The sequence below is a fragment of the Clytia hemisphaerica genome, unplaced genomic scaffold, assembly GCF_902728285.1.
Source record: "Clytia hemisphaerica strain Z4C2 unplaced genomic scaffold, Clytia hemisphaerica genome assembly, whole genome shotgun sequence".
Classification (NCBI taxonomy): Eukaryota; Metazoa; Cnidaria; class Hydrozoa; order Leptothecata; family Clytiidae; genus Clytia; species Clytia hemisphaerica.
Genome location: NW_027103603.1, coordinates 476,727 through 500,952, shown reverse-complemented (window position 1 = coordinate 500,952; position 24,226 = coordinate 476,727). Strand labels below are relative to the sequence as shown.

At 35.0% G+C, this 24,226-nt stretch overlaps 3 protein-coding genes across 3 annotated transcripts in view; 1 reads left to right on the top strand and 2 right to left on the bottom strand.

Annotated features, from left to right (window-relative positions):
* Positions 1-9,965, top strand: part of LOC136802110 (RING-type E3 ubiquitin-protein ligase PPIL2-like) — a 92,527-nt gene extending 82,562 nt beyond the window's left edge. The window contains 11 exon segments of the mRNA XM_067058828.1: positions 4,388-4,420; positions 5,251-5,361; positions 5,504-5,643; positions 5,964-6,127; positions 6,428-6,590; positions 6,872-6,980; positions 7,259-7,568; positions 8,035-8,104; positions 8,350-8,466; positions 8,809-8,925; positions 9,754-9,965. Of these exon segments, the coding sequence (XP_066914929.1) occupies positions 4,388-4,420; positions 5,251-5,310 (93 nt within the window). The 3' untranslated portion in view covers positions 5,311-5,361; positions 5,504-5,643; positions 5,964-6,127; ... (5 more) ...; positions 8,809-8,925; positions 9,754-9,965.
* A 6,987-nt stretch (positions 9,966-16,952) lies between these two features.
* Positions 16,953-21,607, bottom strand: LOC136802058 (uncharacterized). Its single transcript, XM_067058766.1, has 8 exons — positions 20,482-21,607; positions 19,999-20,137; positions 19,282-19,530; positions 18,481-18,978; positions 18,120-18,259; positions 17,840-17,923; positions 17,466-17,588; positions 16,953-17,183 (listed from the first exon to the last, which is right to left on the bottom strand). The coding sequence occupies exons 1-8, from the start codon at positions 20,567-20,569 to the stop codon at positions 17,059-17,061; spliced, it is 1,446 nt and encodes a 481-aa protein (XP_066914867.1). The 5' UTR covers positions 20,570-21,607; the 3' UTR covers positions 16,953-17,058.
* A 399-nt stretch (positions 21,608-22,006) lies between these two features.
* LOC136802109 (uncharacterized) lies at positions 22,007-23,647 on the bottom strand. The gene has a single exon (XM_067058827.1). It carries the CDS (start codon positions 23,645-23,647, stop codon positions 22,007-22,009), a length of 1,641 nt encoding a protein of 546 aa, XP_066914928.1.
* Positions 23,648-24,226: the final 579 nt, after the last annotated feature.

Below are 24,226 nucleotides of genomic sequence, written 5' to 3'. Positions count from 1 at the left end.
TAAGTTTGATAAACTGAGGTGATTTTTAGATAATATAAATATAAATTTTTGGAGAAGATATAATCCAAAAAGGACTTTGTGGTACATATGGTACAGGGGGTCAAGCAGTTGGTACAAGACACTATGCTTACTAACTGCTTTTTCGTAAGAAGTTAGTATAACACCACCACCCTTGGTACACTTAGTACAGTTGATACTAACTGAATTTTGGGTCAAGTTTATATACACAAAGGCTTTTTTTAACTTTCACAAATATAATAAAATCAGAGAAAACAATTGTTATGGCAACCAACAAATCGTTTTTAAGATTTAAAAAGAAATATTTACGAAATTAAAAAAACAAATTCAACTTCCTAGAATTTTTTTGTTACGGTACGTGCCGCCCTTAAGGGTACCTTTTTGGATTTCCAAAGTCCTACTAATAAGGGTCGGAAAGAAAAATAGTCAGCTCTGGTTAAAATTAAAATACGGTCTTTTTTTGAACATTTCCTCTCAAAATCCTATTTTTCACGTAGTTAGTACTAAAATTTGGCAATTATTTAGTAAGGGACCACACAAGTGATTTCATCAAACTCGCACATGGCACACCACCACAGTGCTAACCGGCACATTTTTTAACTAACTGCTTGACCCCCCCCCTGCTGTGATTGTTAACCCAATTATATGTTGTTACTTTGTGTTGTACATTGATGTTACATCGATTCAAAATAAAGAATAAAAGAGACCCCAAATTTGATATTCTCATCGAAGGAAACAATTAGCCCATCTCTAAAGAAAAAGAATAAAATCATTCATCCCCATGCCAATATCCATATACTTTAGTTTTTTAACCTTTTTTAACATCATGCCTATCCTTTCATATTTCTATAGAAATTATACATTTTTTAGATGAACATGAAGATGAAATATAAATTGCATTTTTAAATCAATAAAATTATCAAAGTATCATTTTTAACCTATCCTTGAAAATTTTTAAATCTTTCTCCTTTGGTTTAGTTTTAGCACAGAGCAAAGCATGTAATATTCTAGTCAATGATATCGAAGTTCTGGTGGGTTGAAAAGTTTATCTCTTTTATTTAGGTTGTACAAATTTCAGAACTAACAAAAATGCCTGTAGCTGTACTTGCACTGTCAGGAGGGAATATAGTGGTCTCAGGTATTACGTCTGCATTTTTTCTCCTTATATAAAACTTGAAGAATATTAGAGTTTTAACGAACGATTTCTTTCAGAAATACAACTGTAAGCTTTTTTTTAGAAGGCATCTTGTCTCTTTTGCTTCAGGTTCTACAAATACAGAAATTTGAGAAATGTGCAAAGGCTGATTCTGAACCTCTTCCCAAGTCAAGTAAGATCTTCTACATTTAATCTCATGGTTGATTGAAGTTCGAATGACGTTTTTGCTTGCGTTTCCATGACATTTTTTAGACTTCTTTTTAAAGTTTCAGATTGACTTCCAGTGTTAAATTGACGTCTTTTAGACAGAATTGTTAGAATTTTAATCCAAACCTTGAGATTACTGGTACAAATTTGGTTACTTGGAACATTTTCACCTTTTTTCTTACGACAAAAAATTACCACAGAAAAAGTAAAATAGTTGCTTATTTTATTTCCTCTAAATAACCGACATTACTTTGGTAAACAACTCTTCGGCAAAAGCTACCTAACTTAGTGGATAGATTTTCGTGAGACATTAAAGCTTGCGAATTTTCGGAAAAATTCACAAAGCTTTCGAAACGCAATACTCCCAAAAATTAATCTTCTTTAGCCCTTTAGGGATTGACAAGAAACGAAATTTCTTGCCTTCGAATTTTTTACCGATAATAAATATTTGTTACATAGTTTTGAATCGACAGTATGAAGAGTGAGCTGTAAATCGCTATGAAGAGAATGTTGCGCTTGTAAAGATATTGTAGTTTTTAAACACATCATCCAAACATAGATATGCACGTAGCAGCTTAACTGAAACTGAAAAACAAATTGCAGTTATTTTCCTCCCATATTTATCAAAACAATGACAGAATTTGTCGTTTTTGCTGACTCAGCAAAAAAAATATGTAAAATGTTAAGCTGGTAGAAACAGAATTCCTAGAAGTTTTGCTGTTGCTCATATTTAGAATTTATCGATGCTGATTCTAGGGCCTCCAACATATTGGTTGTTTTTTAAGATGCTATATATTTCACTCATCTTCTAAAGTTATGCAAATGTATCTGCCTTTTCTGAAAGGCCTTAGGTGTGACTTGTTTCCAATATCCAAGGAGCTAGAATGAGTTATATGCAACCTTTATCTAATTTTGTCGCTTTAATATTTCCTTCAGAAGAAAATATATTATTTTGAATCTCTACCTTATAAACTATCAAAAACATACTCAATTTTAACATCATTTTTTTAAAATACACAAAAATCGTCAAATGCTGATAATTGTAAAGAATCCTCATTTTGATAACGACCTACGTTTTGGGGGTTGTTAATATTGCTACGCGGAAACTCCATGGAATGTGGAAACCTAAGAAAAAAGATCAATTGTGTTTACACAACACTTTCTTCCTTTTATAATGAAAAGTAAATAACACTCATGATTGATCACGAAACATAAAGGCCTATCTACACTAGTCAATTATAGATTGTTTTCTTCCTTTGTCGTTCACCCCTGTCTCAGCAGTAAAATTTCGGTACATCACGAAAGACTTCTTTGAACGTTTTAGGGAGTAGAAATCTCGTGGCAATCATTGAAAAGTGGAGTGAAAATCGAATTATCAATATTTTAGTTTTCAGTAAATTTCTTAGGCCCCTTCTGAGAGATTTTTCAAGTTACAAGTCTCCTGTTTTTCCGTTGGAAAAATATGTGGATGGAAGTTTTTAACATCCCACATCTTAACAGGTCTGAATTTCTAAGCCACTCTCCTTTCCTCCTTCTATTCTGTAACGCGGAAACCATATTTCTAGACATTTCTAGACTATTCTGTTATGTAGAAACCTTTTTTCTGAACATAATCTAAACATATTCTGTTATTCAAAAACGATTTTTTGAACATTTTCTAGCCTATTCAGATCATGTCTAGACTATTTTTCTTACATCGAAACCATCTCTTTTGGCTTTTTCTCTATGCTATCCTGTAGAAACCGTTATTGTGCGTTATTCCAGGTACATCTATGATGCGTAAGCCATTATTACAAGTATCTATGCTATTCTGTTACACAGTAACCACTATTCTAGGTTATTCTGTTATGCGAAACCACTATTCCAGGTTATTCTGTTATAGGGAAACCACCATTCCAGGTCATTCTGTTATGCGGAAACCATCATTTCATATTATTGTTATGCGGAAACCACTATTCTAGGTTATTCTGTTATAGGGAAACCACCATTCCAGGTTATTATGTTATGCGGAAACCATCATTTCATATTATTGTTATGCGGAAACCACTATTCCAGGTTATTCTGTTATAGAGAAACCACCATTCCAGGTTATTCTGTTATGTGGAAACCATCATTTCATATTATTGTTATGCGGAAACCACTATTCCAGGTTATTCTGTTATAGGGAAACCACCATTCCAGATTATTCTGTTATGCGGAAACCATGATTCCAGATTATTCTGTTATGCGGAAACCACTATTCCAGGCAATTTTGTAATGCGGAAACCATTATTCAACGTATATATGTTATTCTGTAATGCGGAAACCATTATTCAACGTATATATGTTATTCTGTAATGCGGAAACCTTCATTCCGAGTATATCTATGCTATTCTGTAATGCGGAAACCTTCATTCTAAGTGTTCGAATTAGAAGGAGTGGTCAATTGACAAAAAGAACCATTCAAACTAGTGAAAGAGAGAGAGAGAATAAAATCATTCGAATTAGAGAAAGAGTGAGATCGGTATAGAGAATCATTCGAATTAGAGAGAGAGAGAGAGAGAGAGTGATCGTTATTGTGATCTCAGGTTGGAAAATCTTAGCACTGAAAAAGTTAGAGAAAAGCCGTTTTAACCAATATTTCCTTTAACAGGAGGAAAACATGAAACAAAAGTGGCGAGTGTGAAAAGAGCTTAAACCAACAATGTTTAAAGAGACTGAGAGAGAAAAAAGAAAAAGTATTAGACGATCATGTTTATTTAACGCATCAATAGCTCTATTTATTTGATTTGATCACGCTATGAATATTATAGTGGTTTCCACATTCCAAGACGTTTCCGCATAGCGATATTAACAGGGGTCATATACTATATTGATTTACAAAGCCTTTTTCTTCTATCTGGTGAGAGTGATCGATGATATCAGAGCTTGTTCAAATTCTAGCAAATGTTTCTTAAGTAAAACCTAACTAAAATGTTAGCGTTGTCTTGGAACTATATAATGTTTCATATATTTATTGGTTTATAGATTGTGAAGAAGTCATCTCCCAAAACATTACAGGTAATCAAGCTAGTTAAAGTAAATTTTTCTGCTCGCAAGAAAAGTTTTACCTATGATTAACAAATGCTGAACTTGAAAATGCAATGCAATATTTAAAACAAAATGGCGCGCGTAGCTTATTGTATTTGTCAATTCTTTCTAAATTTACATAATGCAATAATAATGAATTACAGGCCCTCTAGAGCGAGTTTCACAGAATTTTATAAGAATACAGTCATTTCGTATTTAGTTAACAGAAAAAAGCCATAGATTTATAAAGCCCGAAGTGCTAGATGACGTGCTTTAACCTTTCCAAGCAAAAAAAGTGAATATTGCTACTATTGCTACTATTGTTTCCGGAAATCTGCAAAGCTTCTGATTGGTCAAGCGCTGATATTCTATTATAATGTCACGTGACCTACTTAGGATTTCCTACCTAACTTCGACACACTTTTTAGCAAAAGCACGACCTCTTACAAAATCGTTGAAAAACTCTGTTTTCTTAGACTTGAATTTAAACTTTGAGGCAGAAATGTAATTTTAGCTCCAAATGTTCCAAAACTCTCAAATTAGTCATTTCTCATGTTTGTAAAAAAGTCAAGTCAAAAAAAAAAGAAAACGTTCGTTAAGAATATTTCACCCTCAATTTAACCAATTTCTTATTTCTTAAGAATACTTGACCCTCATCCAAAGTACACTATTCTTATAAAAGGCAGTATTTCCAAGCAGGGAAATAAAATCGTGTTTTTGCTGTTTTTCGTAGCAAAACAGTAACAGGCCTTGTCTAATATTTTTTGATTGAACCTTTTTGAAGAATTATTGGTTCATCAATTTATAACCACGTTTTGTAGAAAAACAACGAAAGATTAAAATCAAGCCAGAGCCACTTCCACGCGACTGGGAATGCCTGAACTGCCTGGATAAACGGGTGATTGTGACTGATATTGTCAAATGGTATTTCAGTAAGTATTAATTATTTAAATGGGGGTAAAATATTTTGAGAAACTGTTGCAAACGAGGACAGGTTTTAAGTGGTGATTTTAGGGAGAACCAGTTTTTGAGACAATAAACTTGTTCAACATGTACATTTCTATTTTTATAAAGACATCGAAATTCCGTGGCGGCAACCTCAACCCGATTGGTGGCCAAATGAATTGCCGTTTAAGTCACCAAGAAAGTCGAGCGTGCGTGTCCTCGACAAAATAATAAAGGCTTTTCTGAAGCGTCAAGCCTTCGATGTAATGGTGAGAAAATTTATTATTTACCTAATTAATTTTCATTTTCGTTTCAATTTTTTATTTTATTTCTGGTGGTATATTGAATGGAGATAGCGGCCTTCAGATGTCAAAATAAATAAATAAATAATAAATCCCTTGTTGTATACCTGTTGATTCAAAATATATTTGCATAATCATATCTTATTTTTAATCCTGCTTACTGCGGGTTCGAAAAAGGGGGTCGAGGCTACTCAGCATGCTCATATTTTACAGTGAGTGTGATAGTACTTTAAAAGGCAATAACTTTTGATTCATAAACGTTTGCTTATTTTCAATTGTTTTTTCAGGAACTGCTGTCACGGGAGGATTCAAACAACGACTGGGAAAGTCTAACATGTTGGACTGAGAATAACGGAAGTGCTTTGGACTTCCCAGTCGATTGGATAAATCGCCATTTCCCTCATCCCAACCTCTCCGAGTCTACTTTAGATTCTAAACTCGTTTCTTTAAAGTAATTTAGTTTTAATGAAATTGGATGTTAACAATTTTTATATGCCGCCACGCATGCAAATTTTGATTTTTGAGCAAGATTGAAATGATAATACCATTCTTCAATACCTTAAAGGAATAAATTAATGCGACAATAAATTAATGCGGAATCAATTAATGCGAATGACGCAATTTTAGGAATTGCGGTCAAATTAGGGTCAATTCGCATTAATTATTTCCGCATTAATTTATTCCCTTAAGGTATCATAAAAAAAGTGGTGACTTCATTATTAAGTCACCCATTACTTACGTGTTTCTTTAGATACCGATCAATGGTCCAAACATTCGGCAATTTTGAGCCCATGAAGTGTGAATCGATTGCTGAGTGCGTTTCCTATGCTCTTTTTGGGAACGCCAAAATTTATGCGAAATTTTTCAAGTTGTGCGGCTTAATCTTCTGAAAAACCACAAAATTATTGCAATATGTAAGTTTTAAAGTTATTACTTAGGCGAGGCCAAATTAATTTCTTGTTTTACGGGCCAAGCTAACCAAAAAAGTCGGTCGGTGAAAAAGTAAGAATAAAAGCACGGGCCCGTAAAACAACTAATCAAATTGGTCTTGCCTTATATAATTTTCATTTTAGATTCAAGTATCGATAGAAGTAAGACTGTTTAGACTACTAAGACGTCCTGCTTGCATACCAATGAGAATCTACTTAACTTTAAAATCAGTCCCATACAATGTTTGACTCTCTGATCTTTTAAGATGGAGAGTGGTTATAAAGATATACCCGCATCAACGATCAAGGAATGGTTTTCAGCATCAGACAAGGCTTCCCTAGAACGGTCTCTTCTAGGAAACTATGATGATTCTTGTAAGAACTCCATTCTTATTTTTATTTTATTTTTAGCATTCTTTTCGTTTGTTTTGCTCTTCTCAAAAGATTTAAATGCCAGAATTTCATATTTTGATATTATATACACCTTTTCGACCGTTGCCGCGCGGGACGTGAAAAAAAGACTGACGTACTACAAACGAAAATGACAGTCTATTTTCCCCGATGTTCTTAAATTTTATGTTTTCTAAAAAAGTTTCATCTTGATTCAATTTAAAAAAGCTTCGTGATCCTTAAAGTTCTTACATTTTTTCCAGGTATGTTGGATATGTTTGGTCTGGTGCTTGCGTTCCCGTCACTCAAGTTCACTATTCAGACTGATGACGGAATGTATACCCTCGGCAAAGGCGAAACTAATTTAAGGGTGTCATTTTCAACGGCCATGGACCTCTGGCTTTTACTTTTGCCGGGCCAAATTACAGAGACCTGCCCCCGATTTTGTGTAGCTGACGTAAAAAATGCACCACCAGTGACACGATGTAAAGATTGCCTTTTAAATTTTCATATTTTTTGCATCGGAACTGTTGAAAAATGTGGTTGTGTTGGACAGGAAATATTGTCATCCAAGTAAGAGTCATTGTTAATACATTTCATGATTTCAGGTGCGACCCCCAATACAGTGGCAGCATATCGAACCTATCAGAGCTTAAATTCAAAGTCAGCCCTGTCTTCAGGCACTTTCAAATCGTCCTTTTCATACTCTAAATAAAATGACACTGTTAAAATGGTTTTAGATTCAGAAGAATAGCGGCTTTAAAATAATTTGAGACAGGTTTATATAGAACATTACGCACCTGCCGTGGTCAGGAGAGTAATTTCAAGGCATTTTGGGACAAACAAAGTTACTATGATTTGATTTCGCCAAATATTTTCCTTAACATCCCTTTAAGCTCTAAGTTTTTTAATCTACATCAAATTCCACTTCTAACGATACCAAGAAACTTGGTGCAGGATTTCTATAATGGTTCTCTAGTTCCTGCAAATTACTTCTGTTTGACAATGTGCATTAATTGTAATTTTGATTTTGATTTAGAATTGAGCGTGGTATACTTATCCATGAAAATTTAGAGAAGAACCTAAAATCTAGGGAAAATACAGTTAAGGTAAGGATCTTAATGATACTCAAGCTCAGACCAGGACTGTTCAATCATGATTATGGTCTTCCAAACTTTTAAGCCTGATGTACCATATTAAATTTTTGTTGTTTATTTCGAATCTTCTTGGTGATGCAGGGTGATGTGGTTATGTAAACATCATCCTTACCTTGAAAATAAGAATCACACTAGTTTATTTGTATGTAATTTTACAACATCTTATTTAGCGCAGATTTTTATTTCAAATTTAACAGGGTTTCATCGAAGGATTGGTGTTTGGGACATATCCGTCTTTCCGTGCCAAGTGCATCACCAACTTAAAGGAAGGTGACACGAACGCCTTTTTCCGGACGAAGCTGTCTGCAGAATCTGTGAGAAATTTTTATTTACTAAAATTGATTTGATATAGGGGTGCGTATTGTGTATAAAATTAATAAGTTCCGGAAGTACGTTGATTGTATTATCTCCTAGCCCTTCAAATTTTTGATTCTGTAACTCTGTAATTTTTAACATGGTGTCCGAAAAAAGAGCAATGTGTCAAAACATGTCTTTAAGTAGAGATACATGTTGTGTACCGTAACATGTAATTGCAGATTCCCTTCAGTAAGGTATGCCTCTTTTAGCCTTCCTCGTGTGTGTTCGAGTTACAGAGACTCCACTGTGTTTTTTCCGAATACTTTAACAAATTATTCTATTTTTATTTACTTGACCAGCGTCTGTTTTCAACGGAGTTTGTTGAACAGAATATTTCGCTCAAGGTTCGTGCACGTCTTCACAAGAAATTCACTCCTTCCGTAGACGAAATAATCACGCAATGGCTAATGCCCGATGTAAGTTTAGTCTAAATTTTTGGAGTGCGACATTAGTAATGTTAGTGAATGTGAGTTTTATTTGTGATTTTTTTTGTTATATTTTGTTAAAGCCGCAATCTGACATTATAATTTCCAAAACGCTGAGCTTGCATAGAGATTGTAGTTATTCCAAAGCCAGGGGGTCCATGTACAAAAAAGCGGCATGTATCATGGGGTGGGTGGGTGTTTTCAAAGAAATTTTGCTGTTTAGTACTGTACATGGGGGTGTCAGGGTCAAATTTCTGATTTGCTGTTTAGTATACGTGTACTATAAATTTTTTTAAATTCTCAATTGTTTTTGTCAATTTTCGAGAACATTTTTTAAAATATTTTTTATGGGAAGAATAAAAAACTTGCTCCAAAGTTTCAAGTTTTATGGCTTAAAATTTTTATTTTATGAAGGGGTGTAGGGGTATATTTGGTAGTTTTCTGGATAGTATATTGTACTATGTAAGGGGGTGTCAGGGTGTATTTGGGAGTTTGCTGGATAGTACTGGATAGTATATTGTAAAATATAGGGGGTGTTGGGGTGTTTTTGGGAGTTTGCTGGATAGTATTTTGTACATTTTGTACTATAGGGGTGGGTGGGTGTTTAAAATCGAAATTTGCTACAAAGTACTGATACATGCCGCTGTTTTGTACATGGACCCCCCCCTGTCAAAGCTACATTAAAAACGCAGTCAAAACATTGTAAACTAATCATCTATCCAGTCAATTAACATCCCCGTTTAACTGGTTTTATTAACTTTTTTCGAGAAATTTTGAATTGCATTTGAAACCATGTAACACTTTTTCCTCTTTTTATAGGTGATCGTTGATACTATTAAGAATATGTATTCATGTTCGAGTATAATGGTGGAAAGGACATTGCAAGATATGTGTCGTTAATTGATTTATTAGGAATTTTAAATAAGTTTTTATTGTTCTTAGTAAATTAGCTTGGAAAAAGATTTTCATCCACCGGAAAGTTGCTGCCATTTTGAAAAATTATTTTTGAATTCCAAAGATTTTTACGTCCAAGAGAAATTTCTAAAATAAATACTTACCATAAATAAAACTAATTGATCTTTATGTTTATAAAATTGAACTGATTATTCTTTAATACAATTTCATCATTTGCTTTTGATATCAGCACTATACAGGGTGTCCTGAAAAAAGTCCTGTGTCAGAATACGACTACAAACAGAAAAGGTTTTGTGTGTGTATGTCTAGTTTCTCTCTTAAACGCAACACAGTAATTAACACTTAAATGGTGACAGAAACGCAATAAACTTATAAACATAATTAACGTATTAACGTACTAAAATATGAATTTTTAGTTTTTGAAACTACACAAAATTTCTCTGTGTGTAGTCATGTTCTGACACAGGACTTTTCTTCAGGACACCTTGTACATATTTTGCTTACATTCTGAAAACAAAATTTTAAAATTAAAAAAAAATTCCCAGTCGATATATTTTTGGCACCCCTTTATAATACCATGAAGGTAATAAATATAGATGGAGAGTCAATGCCTTTTGTTCTATTCTGATTTATCATGCTTTGGGAATAAGATGATTAATTTTGGGTATACTCGTGAGAATATTTAAGATGAATGAAAAGACATTACATTTTAACAAGTATATTGAAATATAATAGCCTTGTCATGAAAAATTGAAAAAAACTTCACATAATAAGCACAATACTCTAAACTTCTAGGGGAAGCTGCCCATAAATCCATCGATAGATTTAAAAAAGAATTACGTTTTACGATTAGGAACCTTTTATCGATCATTTTGTCAGAGTATGAAAACCGCTGCCCACTTAAACGTGAAGATTTTAAGATAAGAAACTTTCAATGATAATGTGATGCGACTCTCAATGTTCACAAAATGCCAGCCCAAAAATATATACTTATGAAATTAATATATTCTTTTATCCTTAAATCAGTTGAAACTATTTCAAATCGCATTTTAACTAAGATTTCTCGCAAAATTAAGTTTTTCAAAATCAACGGATCAGCCTCTTTCTGTTCTTATAAAGTTATAAATTGATGTTTTTTGCTTCCAATGATGGTACATAAAAGAAAAGCCGCTTTAAATAGATTTATAAAAGATTTCAACGACCATTTAGGTCATTACCGAGACATTTTCTCTCCATCTGTATCTTTATTAATTACCTTCATGATAATACACTTCCTTCACAGACCCATTGGGAAACCTTCCCACTGATGGAAAACTGACCAAAATATCGTCCCCGGTGGAAAATTATACTCCAATTTTTGTCATCACTAAAAATAATCACTCAGACCAATCCTCAATGCAAAATATTATGCTTTCCTTTCAATCCCCAATGAATTTATCACTTGAAAAACAAAAGAATTTAACTGCCCGATCAAAAAATAATAAGAGAATGAATACAATCTCCATTGAAATTCAGTCCGTTATTTTTACCCCCGCTGGCTGAAAAAATCCTACCGGGTCTGTGAGGTCTGTGAGAAGGGAGTGTTATAATAAATAAACCTCCTAAAGACCTCCTAAGGAGTAGATACCTAGCCTTAACGCTTATCAAACACAGGCTAATTTATCCATGTAACTTATTATTTTGACTGCTTGGGAAATATATGGCAACCTGCCAGGATTTTAACAGTGCGGCTTAAGAGCGGCTCTTTCCTTTCTTGAAGAAATGTTTTGGAGTCCATCAAGCTTTCCAAAATAGAATTTTCCTGATTTTAAAAATATTTTAATAACTCTCTATTTGAGGAGCCAATACGGTATTTTTTAAATCTTTCGTAATAATTGTGATATTATGACCATTCAAGTAAGTTAGGAGGACATTCCCGCAAGAGCTGAAGAATTCTGTTTTACAATGGAAAAGCTATTGGAATCAACTCCCTCGTGAGCAAATGCCAAATTACAAATGTCAGTTGGTCTAAACGCAGCCACAATTAATAATAATAATAAAGCTTTACAGGTTTGCGGGCCACCGTGAGACACATGGGCCTCTATAAACCGTTCGTACTTTTTACAATGATCTTTTTGAAATAGAGTTTTTTTCGCGGGCTCCCCCGGACTTTCCATTTTGTGTTGTCTTCCTTTATTTTAGCATTCATTTTTTCGGCTTCCTTACACCATTCTTTAATTATCTGTCTTTCATTTCAGTATTGAAAAGCACGATCTACTTGACTGGTCAAAGTTTTAAAAGAAAAAAAAGGTCTTCAAAATTCTGTAATTTTTTCCCGACTGAATCTTAACCAAGCACAGACTAACCAATATTTCAGATTTGGCGCATACATACGCTAATTTCGTCTTGGATTCAGTGTTATTTTATTTGGGCGGTGTCTATGAGATTCCGAAAAAAGCACCCAACCGTAAAATTTTGATTTTTTAAACAAAATTTTACATACATCTTGATACCCCTGCCTCACAGCCGCGGCGGAAGTTTTTCCTCAGTGGGGATAAAAATCTCTAATTCCAATGGTGATATAAAATTCTATTGTTCTTAGGTTAAAAAAATCCAATGGGATGTTGATGTTAAGCAATATTGAATTTTCAGTGGGGGATAGAATGATAAAGATTTCCGATTTGGCCCTTGCATCTGCTACATCACGACTCGCTACATTCGTCTTTTGGATTCAGTTTTATCTCATTTGGGCGGTCTTATGGGATTCCGAAAAAAGCGCCCAAACGTAAAAATATTGATCTTCAAAACAAAATTTTACAGACATCCAGCTGTGAGCAATTGTTATATGAACGAGACTTTGACTTTGGGCAAATTTTGAAGTGTTCCTAAAAAATTCAATTTAACCTAATCTGATGTTGAATAACTTTTACCCAAGCAAATGTTCACAATTTTACGCATAGAGATTTCAGATTTGGCCCTTATCTACTACATTCGTCTTTTGGATTCAATTTTATCTCATTTGGGCGGTCTTATGGGATTCCGAAAAAAGCGCCCAAACGTAAAAATATTGATCTTCAAAACTAAATTTTACAGACATCTAGCTGTGAGCAATTGTTAAATGAACGAGACTTTGACTTAGGGCAAATTTTGAAGCGTTCCGAAAAAATTCAATGTAGCCTAATCTGATGTTGAATAACTTTTAGAAAAATTTTCACTATATTTTACGGATAAAGGTGTCAGTTTTGGCCCTTATATCTGCTACATTCGTCTTTTGGATTCAGTTTTATGTCATCTGGGCGGTCTTATGGGATTCCGAAAAAAGCGCCCAACCGTAAAAATATTTCAAAACAAAATTTTACAGAAATCTAGCTGTGAGCAATTGTTATAAGGGTGACACTTTGACTTTTTTAGGCAGAATTTAAGGCGTTCCCAAAAATAATTAACCGAACTTAATCTGGATGTAAAATAACTTTTACCAAAACAAATGTTCACAATTTTACGCATAGAGATTTCAGATTTGGACCTTACATCTGCTACGAAACAAATAATCATACTGAAATCTGTATTCAAAAATGAAGAAAACACCCAAGTGTCACTGAAATCAAGAAATAGAATATCTAAATAAATTTTCCTTTATACCAACAACGAAAGAGGAAGTAGGGAAAATTATTAAGAAGGACTTAGTCAACTCGGGTAAGTTATGGCATGTCTTAAAATTACCATAATTTTTAGATCGCACTAGTCGACAGAAAACGACGAAACAAACCGAGAAACAAATGACTGAACATGAAGGGTACTATGATGTAGTTTCTAACCTGATGTGTAACCTAATTGTTTTTTCGCCGATTCTCGCGAAAAACCGCAAAAACTGATTATGACGTCATAATCGATGACCTCATAAAAACTAAAAATTGAATTTCTCAAGGGTTGTTTATCCAATCATCCTCAAACTTTCACCAAAGATGTATCTCACTAAAGTCGATCATTTGAAAAAAAATCTTTTTCGAAATTCTGATTACGTCAGCGAAAAATAGGATTTTTCCTTTTTTCCTAATTTCTGCTGACGTCATGAAAAGTTCGAAAAATTTATTTTTTTAAATGATCGACTTTGGTGGGATACATCTTTGGTGAAAGTTTGAAGACAATTGGATAAACCATTCTTGAGAAATTCAATTTTTAGTTTTTATGACGTCATCGATTATGACGTCATAATCAGTTTTTACGGTTTTTTGCGGTTTTGTACTCTTCATTTTCAGTCATTTGTTTCGTCATTTTCTGTCGACTAATGCGATCTAAAAATTATGGTAATTTTCAGTTTTTCAGACATGCCATAACTTACCCGAGAAAGGAAAATCACAGCCAAGCTCAGATATTCCAGTAAAAATCATAAAGGATAATTGTGATATGTTTTCCGAGTTTTTGTGCTCAGAAATAAATGCGTCATTCGAGTCAAACTCTTTTCCAAAAGAATTGAAACTTGCTGATATAACACCTGTGTATAAGAGAAAAGGTTCAAAGAATGACAAGGGCAACTTCAGACCGGTGAGTATTCTCCAAGTTCTGTCAAAAATTTATGAAAAAGTCATACATACCCAAGTCTCAACCTACTTAACAACATTTTGAGCAATAGGCAATTTGGATATAGAAAAGGAATGAGTACGCAGACTCCACTTTTAGTCATGACTGAAATTTGGAGGAAAGCTACAGATGAAAAGGAAAAGTTTGCAGCGCTACTCATTGAATTATCAAAAGCTTTCGACTGCATATCGTACGAACTATTGATTGCTAAACGGGAAGCATATATACGGGTTTTCAAGGAGTGCCTTAGATCTCATAGCAGCCTATCTATCAGATAGAAAGCAAAGAACAAAAATTGGCGACCATTACAGTACCTGGCATGATATAAAAGTAGGTGTTCCCCAAGAATCCATTCTAGGGTCACTTCTATTTAACATCTACATGAGGGATTTGTTCTACTTTCTTGAAAATAGAAATGTACTAAATTATGCAGACGATACAACACCTTTTGTGATAGTTCTTGGGAACAGGTTGGTGAGGAGCTCTCGATTGGAGCTGCTATCATCTTTGAGTGGATAACCCAAAATCAAATGAAAGGGAATGCAGACAAGTCGGAGTTGATAGCTGATAATACCAGCAAAGAAATCTTCATTACTATACAGAATGAACGCATTTTTAACATCAACTCAGGCAAGATCCTAGAATTAACTTTTGACAACTGTCTGAAATAAACTCGTAAAAGTATTGATCTGATAAAGGTTTCACAGATTTGGCCCTTATATCTTTTACATTCGTCTTTTGGATTCAGTTTTATCTCATTTGGGCGGTCTTATGGGATTTCCAAAAAAGCGCCCAAACGTAAAAATATTGATTTTCAAAGCAAAATTTTACAGACATCTAGCTGTGAGCAATTGTTGTTATATGGACGAGACTTTGATGACTTAGGGCAAATTTTGAAGCGTTCCTAAAAAAAATCAATCTAACCTAATCTGATGTGGAATAACTTTTAGACAAATTTTCGCTATTTTACGGATAAAAGATTTCAGATTTGGCCCTTATATCTTTTACATTCGTCTTTTGGATTCAGTTTTATCTCATTTGGGCGGTCTTATGTGATTCCGAAAAAAGCGCCCAAACGTAAAATTATTGATTTTCAAAACAAAATTTTACAGACATCTAGCTGTGAGCAATTGTTGTTATATGGACGAGACTTTGATGACTTAGGGCAAATTTTGAAGCGTTCCTAAAAAAAATCAATCTAACCTAATCTGATGTGGAATAACTTTTAGACAAATTTTCGCTATTTTACGGATAAAAGGTTTCAGATTTGGCCCTTATATCTTTTACATTCGTCTTTTGGATTCAGTTTTATCTCATTTGGGCGGTCTTATGTGATTCCGAAAAAAGCGCCCAAACGTAAAATTATTGATTTTCAAAACAAAATTTTACAGACATCTAGCTGTGAGCAACTGTAACGTGCGAAATCATTGGGCTCAACTTCAGTGTATGTTTTAAAGTGGAAGGCCAAATTGTAAAAACTTTTTTAAAACAGGTTGACGAGGTTTTAGCACAGATATCTGTAAAGCCCGAAGGGCTAGATAGGCAACTTTAAGCTTTCTCCAGCAAAAATTTGACTTTTTAAATTTCGTGCCGATGGATAGGATCTAGCATTTTAATTGTTTTCGGAGCACGAGATCAAAAAAGTAGGCGGCAAACGCTATTTCACATCTCTCAAACTGGTGAAATTGCATATTTTAGTCACGTGACTTTGGTAGGAAATCCTTCCAAACCTAGGCTTCACTTTTCGATAAAAGCCGCAAATCTAGCCCTTCGGGCTTTACAGATCTGTGGGTTTTAGGATAATAGAAGGCCAATGTAAACCCAAGGTGATTGGATTTCGGGTTTAAGGAAGACCCTAATTATAAACCCAGGGTGATAGATATTTGGGATTAAAGAAAGCTCAATTGTACACCCAGGGTGATGGGTACTCGCAATTTGTGAAGGCTTGATTGTAAAGCCATATGGATACTCGGGATAAGTTAAAGCTAAATTTCAAACACGGTGCGAATAAAACCTACTTTGACGGACACCCAGGAAAGGTAAGGCTCAATTGTAAAACCCGGAGTGGTGAGTACTCGGTAAGATTAGAGATGGCACAGTCTAGGTACATTAATTAAGAGATAACGAAATTTTTTACGTTGTAGAGCAACGTATTTTAAAAACACGTTGGTCTATAACGCAACGATAGAAAAAACGACACTAAGGCAGGAGAGCTCTGTGTTTTATAACCAAGACATTTCTTTGGCCCTTACATCTGCGAAATTTGTCTTTTGGATTCACTTTTATGTCATTTGGGCGGCCTTTATAAGATTCCGAAGAAAAGCGCCCAAACGTAAAATTTCTATATAATTTGAAAGAATATTATGGAGTAATGATAAAATCATTGTACGGGCTGGTTTCCATCTCATTTTTCCATTCTCAATAAAATACAGTTACAAGATGAAAAAAAAACTTTCACACTAATTACAAGATCAAATTTGATATTGTGAATTAGATATAAAAAAGGTTTCACGCTAAATTAAGAACAATTCTAAATTAGGTGAAGCATCAATTTTCCCTCAGAAAAAGTTACAAAAATTATAATATTATTAGAATGGCATACGTTTTTGATTTCTGTGCCAGAAAAATAAGTCACAGTGCCGAATAAAATTTTCAGGTGTCATGTAGGCAAGCTGCGTCTTCAATTTTTTCACTCTTAGAGTTCTCTTGTTCGTTTACTTCCGAGTTAATGTGTTGCATCGTTGAGTAAAGTTTCATGCAGTAGCCAAATGAACAAGCTAAAACGAATTTTTAAGAGGTTTTGCATATAACTTTTTTAATTCTCTATATGAGAAAATATTATACATCTACAACACATTCTGACGGCTAAAAGCTAACCAATAAAGTCAAAGTTAACTTTTGTATGCATTTTTAATTGAAAACGTTCTGGCTGTTAGATTTTGAACACAATCGAAATCTCTTAATAATTTGGTTATTCCGACAGAGGTAATTCGATGGTATTATTCAGACTACTATTGTTTTATTTATTTTTTTTCACTTTTTTTTAACGTTGGACTAACCTGTATGGTTCCTCCAATGAAAACGATCGACGACAAATTTTGTGTGTTGAAAGAATAGCGGGTCTCGGTTTAGTGCATAAGTATGCAAGTTGCAAGCATTATCGTAAATTATCATGCCCGGTGCTGAAAAAATGGTGAAATTAATTTTCAAAAAATGTACATGATGGTCATGACACGTTCTATTAAGATACGTTCTATTATATCGAAGCGGCAGATTCAATATTCTTTCTAAGGAGTACAAAAATTTTCAATTTCTAATTCAAATTCAGGGTTGAGGATCCTTTTGAAAACCGCCAGGACTACTCAAATATTCAACAATGCAACTGAGGCCATCAGAGTCAGAGAGACAAAAAAAAAACAAAGGGTAACGAAACCTTTAGGAAATCTTGTTCTGAAAATTGTGAGGGGAACGTCAGGTGATTCCTTTTTTGCCATTATTTGGTAACCAAGACAAACACCTGAAAATGAAGGTAAGATGAATACAGCGCGATGCTTGTCATATAAAGAGTGCAAATGAATTTGGTATCGTAAAGTTTAAGTAACTTGTGTGAATATTATTATTTAGATCGGTCTATTAGGTAAAAATTGGTAAGTATATGTTTATTCAAACTTCTTTTCATCAGGAGAAATTTGTAAACCTGAAATAGGACGTACCATGCTGACAGTAAAGGGTAAATATTCCGGAGGTCAAATTTCGATGGCCAGTGTGGTTCTTTCGACAATCCTTTTGTTTTGTTTTGTCGAAATCCATCTCAAAGAAACCACGCTTGCGTAATTTTGGTAGATTTAGGAAACTAAAATGAAAGGTGTTCACAATTTATGAGATAAAGATCATAGAAGTCGTCAATAATCGTCCACATTCTCTAAATAGGAGACAATACTTTTCTTTTAAACTTCAGTTTTATCTTAATTCTATATTTGATAGAGATTTTTTCAATTTTGGTCTATTTTCCAAATCCATCCAATTGATAAAGGAAATCAAATAGTACAATATTTTGAAAATAAGCTAGAATACCTGCTGATTTCAGCAGATTTCGGGTGTTTCGGAGTGTTGATAACACTTGCGTTGATAAAAGGGTCATTTGCCTTGTCATAGAGATAAAGCAGAAGCCCTTTCCAAACACCGGGAAGGCAACAAGGTAGGATGGAGAGCAGCGAGTGGAACAATGGGAAGACTTCTTGGATCTGACGCATCGTCTCACTGTCTGCTTTAACGTTTTCATCCAGCATTTTCATTGAAAGTTTCGTCGAATCTTCGTTAGGAGGGAAATAAGAACAAACGGGAGAAGCAGATGCAAACAAACGAAGGACGTCCTTAAAAGCTTTTGGAAAGCGACTGTCAGTTTGGTACTTGGCGTAACCCCATTCAATGACCTTGTGGATCTGTTTATTGAGGTTCTGGAGGTCTTTTCTGAACGCTTGAGAGGCAGCAGGACTCATTTTCCCATCAAGCCAACGCCTGAAACGTTTTCTGAAAGGTGCATCGTCGATCGCCAGTCTACTGCCATGCTTTCTAGAAAAATAAGGACTATTAGTATTAAACAGTGTTTCACTTTACCTTCTAGAAAGGTATCAAGCGACTAACTATACACAAAGGTTTGTCTAAAATTATCATAGAAAGTTTGGTCTTATCTATATAAGCCAGTGATCATTTTTTGAAACAGAGCTGAGACCAATATTAATCTGGCCTGGATTGGACATTTTGATGGATATTTTCATATTTAGGCGTAAATAACATAACACCGTTGACCAATTTTTACTTTAAATGCAATTGTGCTATTTTCTTCGAGATTTAAAAAGTGAATATAATACTAACGAATATCTTTGCATTGGCTTGCTTCGTACGGTATCGCACAGCCCAGAAGCCAGGAACTTCTTTTGAAAACCCATCCCGGTGGCATCACATACAACAATATTAGGGACCTTGCCACATTTATCGCATTCGGCACTTGAGGTAAATGACACGTCAAGAAGTTTCAGATATGCGTACCAAGACTTCAATTCCAAATCTCCACTATCTTTCTGAACAGCCATCATAACTTCATAATAACTGAACATGGTACAACTGAAGAAATTGTTGTTAAAAAGCAATTGTTAGAAAAATCATCAATGCCATGTTCAATATATATCATAAGTAGGATTTTCCTAAACAAATGAGTACGAGTCAAATTTTATCTGTAAAAGCAGAGTCGATAAAGTTTTCTTTTACCTGCATGGTGTCCTCCTGGGTTGCTTCCCCCTAGTAAAAATTGAAATTTTTCTCGAATCCCCCCTCTTTTTTATTCCCCACCATATTAAAAAATATTTAGGCTCTCCCCTCTTTTTTGCTTTCCCCCTGTTATTTGACGATTTTGCGGTTCCCCACAAGGTTAACATAAAAATGCCTTAAATCAAGTTTAAAGTTTTCAATCAAAATTTCCAAAATTTATGGTTCCCCTCTCTTGGTTTCCCCCCATTTGAAGTTTTTCATTTTCCCCCACTTCAAAAAATTGGCAAAATTAGAACATTTATAAAGGGGGAGGAAACTATGTACCTGTTTCCATTCAGGAAATGAAACATATAATCTCTGAGGACCGTGTGATCGATGAGAAACTTCTCCATGTTGATAATGGAATCGTCCAATCCATCATATGGCAATTCTTTGTGACAAGAAAGACACACTTTGTTGACAACTAGAAGGGATGAAATATAATTCATTAGCAAAAATTTGGTAATATGGCAATACTTTTCAATATATGAAAATTTTATTTTGTAACTTATCTCTTGTTGAACGTAGATCAAAATTATTTAACAAGTAAGTCGTCAGGAAGAAAAGACACTTTCTTTATTATGGTACTGGCAGTTTTATGCCACTTTGGTGAAAATCTTCAAAAAAATAATTTTCAGAGGAGAAAAAATCTTGTTTCAAATAAAGCCGCTTTACTATAAGCCGCAATTTTACTATAATTTAGAGGACGAAATATAAATACTTAATTTGTAGGATGTAAAATGTTTTGAAGTGAATGTTTTAACAAACCTTTGCATGGAAATGAATTGTTTTTGCAGGTTTTGTGCAAGTGATAGAAATTGAAAACAAAAAAAATTATTTGTATTGGATGCACCATTTATAAACAGAAACCAAGGAAACGAAGGAAACGAATATACTGCAATGTCCTCTTCTACTTTACTGTTGTTGCATTTTCCCGTAGCGAATTCCAGGAAGTTGTGGGTCGTTTGGGAAAACTGGACGGAAGTAAGAGTGAAAGTGATGGTAAAGTATTGTTAGTGTTGTTGTTTGGAGTAAATTGGGATTGGAAGTGCTCTAGACCGTGCTCTGGTGCCGTTTAGATTTGGACTTTGGTCTTATGCTGAAAGAAATCAAGAAGGGAAAATAAAAAGGGAGAAATCGAAAGTGAAAGGAGGGAGTGGCAGAAAAAATGTTGAACTAGAGGTCAGGATGATTTAGGATTGACAGAATATGGAGTGTGTGAATGACCAGAATATAGTGTTGAAGTATTACTATTTGGAGTAAATTGAAATTAGAAGTATCATAGTGGGGTTCGAACTTGCTGTGCCAGAGGAGATCGAGAAATCGAAAGTGAAAGAGAGAAATCGAAAGTGAAAGGACTGCAATCCAAGATGGCGAGGGGATGTAGAACATGGAGTGTGTGGAAGACCAAAATTGTGCATTGGAGTGTTGCTATTTCGGAATCCTGACAGTTTGTCAAAGTTGTCCTGGTGGGGTTCGGACGTGTTGAAAGGGATTGAGAAATCGTTAAATCGAAAGTGAAAGGAGGAGTTCGAGTGAGAATGAAAGAAGGTTGCAACAGAGGCCAAAATGATGAGCGGTCAGCAGAGTGCGTAAGACCGGAAAATATGGTGAAAGAGTGTGACATGGGTCACTGATTGGTATCGAACCCAGGCGATAGCGGTGAAAAACCCGACCGAGACCAACTGATTTTCACGTGGGGTACTTAGACAAAGATGGCGGGACAAGGGGGGACAACTTCTTTGTGTTGGGAGGGAGTGGAAACTTGTAGGTATGTAGGAGAATAGTATGAAGCTTGAAAATTTAGTAGTAGAAAGGATGTTTGATCTTTCTTCTGGTTTGGAAATTATCGATAAGATGATTATAAATGGATTGAAAGAATGAAGTATATAGCATAATTAGGTTGACAAAATAAATAATTTTTAGGTCAAATGCCTGGCGATGTGGCTGTTGTTATAAATAAGTGTTATTGATAATTATTGTAACAACTTGGTTGCAAACAAAGAGGCTTTTCGGAATGTAAAGCAGTAATGATGTTTCGTGATGTGAGGCAGATCTAATGACATATCTGTGTGAAACCCAAGGGCAGTAAGAAACAATGAAAATGAGAAGCTATTTCTGATGTTCCTTAGATGGAATGACCAAACAACAAACAAAAACTGATAGTCTGGGGAGGATAGTCTGGGGAGGATTAGAGCCTGGTCCGATGTGATCAAATGAGTAAGTGGATATGTTTGCAATCAGGCATTTATAAAAATGTAATGAAAACTTTTAAAACTTTATTCTGGAGCTCTCAAATTTTTGTATCAGAGGAAGTGAGTTTAGTCCCTAGCGTCTTGTTGTTTTTGTACACAGTGGTGGGTCTTTTAAGGATATTTGATAGATCAGCGTCCTGTTCAATTGTTGACCAAGCATCTTGGATTTTGCTTTGGATGTTTTTGTCTCTGTCATTGTGGAGGATGAGCGGTAGGATGTTCTTATTTTCATGTTGTTTGTTGTCGTATAATAGGTTATGTCTGGTCTTGGTGAGCGCTTTCTTGATATTGTCGTTGATGATACGGAGAGGGTAGCCACGGGCTAGGAGTATTTTGGATAGGTTGTGGAGTTCATTGGTGAGAGTTTGAGAATCACTGATAATCATGTTGTAGCGGAGGGCTTGGGAGTAGACAATACCTTCTTTTGTGTGTAAAGGGTGGTTGGATTCAAAATGAAGGAGTTGAGAACGGTCAGTGGGTTTCCGGTAGATGCTTGTGGAAAATTGGTTGTTGGAAATGGTGATTTGGACATCTAGGAAATTGATAGTAGTTGGTGATTGATCAAAAGTGAATTTTATGGTGGGGTGTAGTAAGTTCATGTATGATTTAAGTTCTGCCAGTTCTTCGTTGCTGCCTTTGAATATTATAAAGATATCATCTATAAAACGTCTCCATAGTAAAACGTTGTTGGTGAATTCATTGATAATTTGTGTCTCTATTTTACCCATGAACAAGTTGGCGTATTGTGGTGCGTAGCGTCCCCCCATTGTCGTGCCTGATTTTTGTAAATAGTGCTTGTCCATAAATCTAAAGTTGCTGTTAGTGAGGATTGTGTCCAGTAGGATTTTGATGGTAGTGGTGTTTGGAGCGTGGTCTGGTAGTAGTCTTCGGTGATCAGCGTAGTACTCTGTTGTGGTGTTTAGTCCTTCGTCATGTGGGATGTTGGTGTAGAGAGATGTCACGTCAGCTGTTATCATGGTGATGTTGTCTAGTGGTTCGTTCCAGGTGTCTAACAGTTGTAGGAAGTGTTTGGTGTCTTTCAAATATGTAGGGAGGGATTCCACCAGTGGTTGCAGATAGTGTGCAAGATAGCGTGATAGGTTGTCTGTGGGGCTGTCAAATCCGGATACTATTGGGCGAAGGGGATTGTTGGTTTTGTGGATTTTAGGTAGGCCGTAAAAAATTGGAGTTCTTGGTTGGTCAGGGGGTTGGAGGAATTTAGCGGTGGCGTTGTCGATATAGTGTTTGAGAGTGAGGTATTGGATTGTTGTGCGTACGTCATAGGTAATTCGTTGGGTTGGGTCGTCTTCTAGTTCTTGATAGGTGTCCGTGTTGTTGAGGTGTTCTTTGTTGATTTTGTCAATGTAGTCTTTTTTGTTGAGGATGACCAAACCTCCTCCTTTGTCCGCTTTCTTTATGATGATGTTGTGGTTGTTTAAGAGAGAGTTGTAAGGTGTCAAGATATGTCTGTGCTGTCTTCGTTCGGTAGGTCTTGGTTCGATTTCGGAGTTATAGAGTTGCTCGAAGAAATGGTTGATGGTTTCGTTTTGTGTGGCAGGTGGGGTCCAGTCGGATTTTCGTTTTTTAGGGAGTTTCGGTAGCTGGTTGTTGTTATTGTCTTGCTGGTTGTTGTTATTGTCTTGTTGATTGCTGTTTTGTTGTTCTTCGTCAAAATACATTTTGATGTCGATGTGTCTTTTCAGGTTGTTATATACTTGGGTTGGATTGGATTGAAATTGAATTGTGGAATGCCTGGTGAGTAATTTAGGCCTCTGCAAAGGACGAGATGTTCTTCATTGGTAAGGTTGTGGTCAGAGAGGTTGTGGATTAATCTGGCATTAAAGTTTTTGGTGTGCTCTTGGATGACTAGTTTTCTTCGTTTGATTTCTGGGAGGTTTGGTTGTTTCCATATTTTTGATTGTTTGAGGAGGTCGTGGATGGATGGTAGGCGATATTCTCTATGTGCGTTGTTGTTGTGGTACATCTTGTAGCTGTGGATGAGAAGTGTTATATGTTGAATTAAAATAGAAGGCTTGTTTGAAATTAAAGGAGAGTGTAAGACCGAGATGTGAGTCTACGCAGGTGTGGATTTGTGGTGTGTTAGGTGAATGTAAAAATATAAAAACAGAAGAAATATTGTAATTAAGTTTCGTGTTTGTAAGAAATAGAATTTATTGACTTTATTAGAATAAAATTGACAAAGCCTTGTGTAATAAAATATTGATAAATTTGACAAATATGGAACTTGGGATGAATCG

Bases quoted from the DNA above. Each gene is read 5' to 3' on its own strand.
- LOC136802058 (XM_067058766.1), bottom strand. From the start codon at position 20,569: ATGGTGCATCCAATACAAATAATTTTTTTTGTTTTCAATTTCTATCAC. The intron at 17,924-18,119 runs GTACGTCCTATT...CTTCATTTTCAG, and splicing joins TACCCTTTACTGTCAGCATG to GTGTTTGTCTTGGTTACCAA. The intron at 17,184-17,465 runs GTTAGTCCAACG...AATTCGTTTTAG, and splicing joins TCATTGGAGGAACCATACAG to CTTGTTCATTTGGCTACTGC.
- LOC136802109 (XM_067058827.1), bottom strand. From the start codon at position 23,647: ATGTATTTTGACGAAGAACAACAAAACAGCAATCAACAAGACAATAAC.